General features: G+C 33.6%; 1 protein-coding gene across 2 annotated transcripts; it reads right to left on the reverse strand.

The window, feature by feature from the left end:
* Positions 1–5,006: 5,006 nt before the first annotated feature.
* On the reverse strand, positions 5,007–7,501 carry LOC115983232. 2 transcript variants are annotated; one of them, XM_031105870.1, is made up of 7 exons: positions 7,175–7,501; positions 6,894–6,980; positions 6,581–6,784; positions 6,302–6,466; positions 6,144–6,197; positions 5,898–6,044; positions 5,007–5,479 (listed from the first exon to the last, which is right to left on the reverse strand). In XM_031105870.1, the coding sequence occupies exons 1-7, from the start codon at positions 7,361–7,363 to the stop codon at positions 5,114–5,116; spliced, it is 1,212 nt and encodes a 403-aa protein (XP_030961730.1). In that variant the 5' UTR covers positions 7,364–7,501; the 3' UTR covers positions 5,007–5,113. The 2 variants fall into 2 exon arrangements, with proteins under 2 accessions (XP_030961730.1, XP_030961731.1); XM_031105871.1 differs by having other exon boundaries at positions 5,372–5,479; positions 5,898–6,007.
* Positions 7,502–7,909: the final 408 nt, after the last annotated feature.

Raw genomic sequence — 7,909 nt, forward strand, 5'->3', positions numbered from 1 at the left:
CTTGACCGTGAGGAGCTTTCCACAAAATTTGATGAGGCTAATCAGACTATTGGTGCACTGAGATTCGAGAACAATTTTTTGGCTGAGAAGACCAAGAAGCTTGAAGCGGAGTTGTTTCAAGTCAGAGTTCAATTGGAGAGGACTTCAAGCGCAAAGCTGGATGAGATGCTGAGCATTCAGAAATTTACTTCAGATTGAACAGGCTTAGGGTATGGTCTTTCTTCCTCTAATACTGCTTCTTCTAGTACTACTGTTTTTGTTTCTCCTGCTAATAATGTTAAAACTGAGAACAATGAGATTAAAACTGAATTAGTAGGTGAGAACTTAGACAAGGGTAAATCTATCTTAGAAGCTCCCCCTAAGCTTAAGAAGAAAGATGTTAAAAACCCTAGGACTAAGAAGACTAACTCTTAAAAGCCTAAACAAAAGAAGCAGCATCTTTGTCATCATTGTGGAGCTACCGGTCATACTCGACCAAATTGCTACAAGTGGCTTGCCACTCAACAGAGCAACAACATGATAGCATCTGGGAATCAGAATCAGCTTCAATCCTCTCTCGCTCCCCTTGGTGATCTTCTCAAAGCTCTCATGTTCCTTTCGAACTTGGATGGTTTTAATTCTTCCCCTTCACTGTTGGTTCAAGGGTTTGCTAGATGGAAAGTTTCTTCCAAGGTGTGGAAGGAAAAGGGCTCCAAGTGATTCGGTCACTTTTCTCTTTCTTTTCTTGTTTTTGTGTGTGCATTACTTATGTGTTTTGCTTTCATGTTTTGAGTCAGTCTAGTTTTTATGCTTTGTTTGTTTAACATGTTTTTGTTTGGTTATTTTTCAGTTTTTGCTTTGTTTTTGTTTTTTTTTTTTTTTTTTTTTTTTTATAAAAAAAAAATTGAAAAATTAGAAAAATACAAAAACAGTGTGTGGTTTGTGTACTTTGATACTTGTGTACTTTGGATGGCCATTGAAACAAAATCTTCTAAACTTTGTATCATTTGTAGCTTAGATGAGTATCTCTATGCATAACTAAGCAAGTGAGTTTTGTGGCTCGTATTTGTGATGAGTGATTAAGTTGTCTCTCAAACTTAACATGCACATCACTCTTTTTGACGGGAAGGACTAAAAAATCCTGAAAGAAAGGCATAAATAACCATCTCACCACTGTTGCCCGCCAATTATAATAAGACACCTGTATGCTTCGGCATAGCAAAAGTGCAGTGTCAATGACATTTGTGTACTTAGGCATAGCAAAATTGGAATGTCAAATATCATTGGGTATTTCTTTTCTCTCTTTTATAAGCCCATGCATGATATGCTTAAAAGAAAAATCAAAAGCAAAAAGATCGAAAATGCTTTAAATATGATTGCAAGTATGTATTCTAGGAGATGTGGGAGTTATAGCATGTACCTCAAAGGTGATAGTCCATATCAAGCAGTTATGATTGTGTGTGAGTTAAAGATTTTCTCATATCTCAAATTGTCATAATATGTATACACTTATGCAATTTTGCGATGTTTTTCACACACAACACGCAATATTCTTTGCTATTCTTAATACATGTGCAGATATAATGTGATTTGGTCATCACGAGGTTTTACATGTATTAATGTATACTCACTAAACTGTCTAAGACTTGTTTTTAAAATATAAAATTGGTTAGACTTGTTTAGTGTGTGTGTGTGTGTGTGTGTGTTTTTGAAGATCCATGTGCTTAAAATTTTCATTTGAGAGATGTTTTTGAGAGCTTAATATGTTGATTGGATCGTTGGTTGAGTTGCATGTTGGATTGCATTCATGTTTGTGTTTTTCACATCTCGAAAAACTGTCTTTAAAAGTTGGCTCGACACCTCCTCGATAAGAACATATGTTATGATTTTATGTAATTGGCTTATCCTTTGACAAAATGCACTTTACTTGTATTTGGGTAGATTTAGGATGTTTTAAATACTTCAAGAAACCTTGTTTCAAGATCAAGTATTGAAACTTTCAAGTTTGTTCAAGAAAAAAAGTTCAGAGTGCAAAATCATTAAAGCTCGACAGTTGGCTCGACAGCTGCATCTATCGAGCTTAAGGAAGTTGTTTTTTATTCGGTGTGCTCGACACTTGCTCGACAGCTGCTATCTGTTGAGGTTTAAGATTTTCAGAATTTCAATATGATTTTCTTGGGATCCGTGAATGTGTCTTTGGGCTTTCTTTTCTCCTAACCCTAGACATATAAAAGGATCAGTTTAAGGGCCGTCAAAGTGTTCACAAGCTGCACAAGCTTTGAGCAAACTCTATTCAAGCAAATTGTGACCGAAGACGAAGTTCTTGCCCTAGTTCATCTCTTTCTCTTGAAGAAGTTGCTGTGTATGTGCACCGTAGGGTTTTGTGACCAAGCATCTTCTTGATCTTCATCGTGTGGATGAACTAAAGAGCTTTGCAACCAACAACCTTCTTAGTTGGTGATTGAAGTCGCGTATTGGGATCCGCGCAATTGGTTAGTCACGTACCGGAAGTCGTGCATCTGAAAGGGGAACTGTCACTACAGAACAAGTCCAATTGGGTATTGGGGTAAGGGTTCAATTGTAGGTTGGTAAGGTATTGGGATTCCTTTACTTGTAACCGCTTGTTATGATAATAGTGGAGTTTCGGGAGTGGTGACCTGAAAATCACTCGGTGGGGTTTTTGCCGTTAGGTTTTTTCCATTCATAAACAAATCACCGTATTATTTATTTTCTGCTGCATTATTAGTTTATTGGTGATTTGTTTGTGCTACCACGCGTTTGCATGATAAATTAATTAATTAATAACTTGGCTAATTAATTAATTAATTTCTATCACAAGGGGTGATTTAGTTTGTGGCCTATCAGAAAAAAAGAGACTCATGTTGAAAATAGGACTAAAAAAAGAATAAGAAAAGAGAGAGAGAGACTTAGGTGTGTTTAAGTGGTATTTGATTACCAATTTGCCATGTTTGGGTTTTATATTTACTCTCTCTTCTTTGAATTTGGTACATGTCTCTATACTATTTTTTGCTTGTATTTCATTCCTATTTTTTATTTGTAAGATCCTTTTCAAGTTTATAATTATTTTGTACTTTGTAAAAGCCCTTTTGCACATAAGGTAGAAGTCATGTTCAAAGTTTAGCTCATTGAAAGAGGGGCAGCTCAGTGATGATCTCCCTCTTAAGTTCTTCTTGGTTGGTTTTTATTTTTTATTTTTGGTAGGTGATCTTTGCTATGCAATCTTCAAACTCCAAATTTTAAAGCTATGAACTTTTAGTTGCTAATATTTTAATATTTTATACTCTATTGCCAAGATTGCATTAGTGGAAATTTAATTTCATTCCAGCCAAGCTAAATAAGGTTGCTGTAATGATAGCTAATTTATGTCAAATTTTTTATATTTTTATTAATGAATTTTATCTTTTATGTTGAATTTTTTATTTGCTTTCATATGTGTCTGAGATTTTCTTTCTATTTTATTCTTTTGTTATATTTAGAATTGATTTTCCTTTGAGTAGTTGGGTTAATCTCCATATTTATATTGACATTGTTTTTGTGAGTTTGGTTTTTGAGTTGAAATTTCTACTAATTGTTTTTTTATATTGTACATGATAGATAAAGCATCTCTATTTTTTTGGAGAAAAATCAAAGCTGCATCCTATGTCTTCCAGTCTAGGGAATGCTAAATTTTATTTGGTATGTTATATATAAATTTGTTAAATTTGGTTTGGTTTTGAAGTAGAATTTGGGGATTCTATAAATTTTTAAGATTTAAGTCTTGGGGTTTTTGGTATTTGCGTCTCTGTAGATTGATCTTAATTCTTTAAAATGCTTTTTATTTTCTTATTAAAAGCTATGATTTTTGGTTGATTAATTATTTGTTTGGATTAATTTCAATAAATTATTTTTTTGGATTCAACATAAAAGATAATGGAATTAGGTATTATAATTTTGATATTGTTCCATGTTTTGAATTTTCTATATTATTATTACTACGAGAAAGTCATATTGCTACTCAAATTTGAAACTTGGTGTGTCTTTCTCATATCTTGGTCTTTGTTTATATATTTGCAGTTTATATTAGTTTTGAATGTGTGTGTATATATAACTATTGAGAGGTTTGCTTTATTAATTTAAGAATTGTAAATTACTTTGTAGGTTTCGGTAATTATGCATTTGCAACTTAATAACGTTCAATGTTAGACAACACTTCTAAACTTTGGAAAAGTATAGAAATTAAATATTTCTTCATTTTTTTTTCAGAGTCAATAGTTTTTCTATGCATCGCATGGGTTAGCGACTAGTTGAACATATGAGAATGCATGATCCAATGATCATATTTATTAGATCAAAATGCACTCATTTGCAAGTATGTTGCTTTTTCTTGTACGTAATCATCAAATTATGGGTGATAGACATTTTAGTAGTGCTGAAAATTTGCTAATAAATGAAAAGAAGGCAACAGTTTTAATGTGGTTCGACCATGAAAGCCTAAGTCCACGGGAGTTTATATTATGAGCAAGACTTAGGTATAGTACTTAGGTGCTGTTTCTTAGATTCATCTCTTAAAATTCTATCATGTGGTTTTTTTCTCACGAATAGAAGTGTATTTTTTAAATAGCCACATGGTAGAATCTTAAGAGAGGAACCTAATAAATAGCACCTAATTAAGGTATTGTACATCAGTTTTGTCCTTATATTATTTTCTCTTTTGCAGTGCAGAAATCTGTTATAGAGCTTTGTTAATTTATATATACAACTTTGGGGAACATAATCTATACATTCAATCCTTGGTGGGCCTTTCCATAATCACATTCTCAAACACTAATACACCACATATAATGGAAGAGACACACCCTCTCAAAGCATACCACGGAAGATAGAATGGATGGAGTTTGTTTGGGACGGAGGAAAGTATGAGTATATATACTATACCACACAATCTTAACTTCCACTATATTAAATTACAGAATTTCAAATTTTAACTACTCCATAGAATAACTTTTTATATATTAATGAATCAGAAAGTTTTATTGTATGTACATATGGTGTGACATGAAGAGAAGAAGAAAATAATTCCCATCTTCTTATGCTTCCCTCTTTCTCCTTAATTTTGGAACAATAATCTAAATGGTCATGGACAATTGGGGTTTCTACCAGGACCACCAAAGTAAAAGTAGTCTCCATAATCTAAGAGATTATAGCAATTGGGTTTGGGAATGAATGTGTGAGTGTGCGAGGGAGCCCTGAGAAGTTTTTTACCATCAATAACATTGAGATTTTTGAAGAAGCAAGCCTTGTTGGGCCCTTCTTCTGCGAAATGGCCACTGCCCATTTGTGTTGTGGTGTGTTGCCCATCTTTATTTAAGTTTATCACCTCTCCTCCCCATTTAACCGCTTCAGCAGTATCAGACAGGAGCGGGAATAAGGAGGATGGCCAATATCCCAAGTCAAATCTATCCGCAATTGTTAACCACCAATTTCCGTCTCCATGAATGTCCTACCTCATTGTACATATCATGCGAATCAGTTTGTAATATTTTGAATGATAAATGAAGGAATAAAGACTAATGAAAGAGAAAACAAACTGAGTCTTTTTGTGCAGAACAACATGGACACTTGAATTCACCATCTTAAAAAATAAGTCAGGTAAAAAGATTTTTTTTTTTTTTTTTTATAGGAAAAAAAATTAAAACTTTAAATTTAAAAAGCTTTATATAAAAATACATAAACAGGGAAAGAAGAATTTAAAACATACGTTATTACAACTGAATCCAGAAGAATTTCAAACATATCTGTAATATTTGTTACTATGAATTTTTTCTTGAGAACAAAAAAGTAAATATGATATGATCATATATGTCTATCCAAAAATCAGAAGTATTTAATAAAGTAATTAAAATGAAATATTGTACTACCCTCCGGACATAGAAGTTGACTGTATATTGGGGACCATTATAGACGGAAAGAGGACTGAGGGTTGCACCCATCGCAATCTGGTGGCTGACTTGAACAAATCCAGGGCACCCTAGATTGAAGCAACCTGTGTTAGTATATGCATCGGCCTGCAGCCACGATAAAAAAAAAAGACGCTTTTCAGAAAAGAAACAGCATATGTAAACATGGCTAGTGCTGGTAGGGAATTCAAATATTAAAACACGTACAGTCCAAAACGTGAAGAGTCTAGTGTTTTTATCTCCATATAGACTTTGGCTGACCTGTTTTTCCACACAAAATAATTTTGTAAAAAAATGGAAAATTATTAGTAATTAATTATTTAGCATGCACCTAAAAGAAAAGGTGATGATGAAATTATATATACCATCGTGCCGGCTTCAATGGAATTAAGATCTACACCGTTCCTACCAGCTATCATCCAAAATTGAGATACGCTGAACTCATCTCTTTCCTGGGTATGGGGGTTCCACACGTTCATCTCAGCCATCATTCCATAATACCTATCTCCATCCTCAGTAAGCGTTGCATGCTAGAAGCTCAGCCAGAAAAACAAAGGTTGTGAATGTCAATTTGCGTCCTTCATTATAGTAGATACCATTGAACTCAAACCTATTAATAATATTGATTAAAAATTAAGTTGTACCTGATGGACATTTTCATCAATAGTATTCTGAATGTGATTTTTCCTTCCATAATTTGCTGCAGAGCCTGCCCTTAATAAATCTTCTTCTTTAGTTCTTCTTATGGGAATAGTTCCTTTTGGGCACCTTCCATTCAAGTGCCATGGTTGACTAAATTTAGGCTTGGAGTTTGCAGAGAACCCTTTTGGGTAAGAACTTGGTCTCATCTATTACATTTGGCATAGATACCAATGCAAACCCAGTCCATACCATACGTACAATAAGTATCAAATTATTCGTGATACCAAATGAAGTTTAGTTAATTAAACTAGTTACCTGAATTGTGTGATTTTTTAACAAAGGATGATCAAAAGCTGGCTGCTTGTAGATATCAATACAATCGATTATATCTCCATCCGGGCTCTGTATCAGATATATTTTCTCATCACACACACATAGATATTAGTTTGAATTCTCAGTGTTTTTATAAAATTTCATTGCTATTGTACATGGGTGTCATGTGGACACCATAACCCACAAAAGTGAGCGACTCTTCTAAAGCTAAAGCAGAAAATACTATATAGAACACAAACATGTTAAATGAAGTGACTAAAAACCTTGATGGATTTAAGAGCAGGCTTGTTAAGGCGCTTCAATTGCTGCTGAACTTCCAGTTTTTGTTTCTTACCAAAGATGGTGTTAGTGTTTCTATTTCCAGCTGATGACATTGGTATGAGAAAGAACAAGCAGAAGATCATCTTTATTGCCCTCGACCACCTCCTCTCGCTTTCACAAGGCAGAGCCATGTGTGACTAGCTAATATTTGAATGCACGTTTAAGTATTACAGAGATGTAATAGCTAGCATTGGTCATCCCCTTGGAAGTACTTAAACGTGAGATGTAATAGCTAGCTTTGGTTGTCCCTCTTCCAATACTTGAACGTGTATTTGTTCATCCTCAATGAACTGTTTCACATGCTAATTATCAATATATATACACATACAAACTTCTATAATAAGGATCACCTTATTTTTGGCATTGTTTAAATGAGAATTTGATTTAGCTATTTTACTTTAACTTTTTCAGCTTATAGGTACAAATTTCCTGTTTAATTTCCTATTGACTACTGCGATTCTTTGTCATTTTATAGGATTGGTCTAATTTAACGGAAATAATTCATCCTCTTTGAATAGTTCCACAAGCAACAAATTTGGGAAGTTTGTTGTTTTAAGTTAAAATTAGAGAATCTGAGATAAATGAGAAAATTTGTAATGATTTAATTTTAGGGTAATGTCTCAACAATTTTGGTGGTATAAGACATATGGGATAATTTTGAGGTAGAAATTGTGAGA

Source organism: Quercus lobata, chromosome 4 (assembly GCF_001633185.2).
Source record: "Quercus lobata isolate SW786 chromosome 4, ValleyOak3.0 Primary Assembly, whole genome shotgun sequence".
NCBI lineage: Eukaryota > Viridiplantae > Streptophyta > Magnoliopsida > Fagales > Fagaceae > Quercus > Quercus lobata.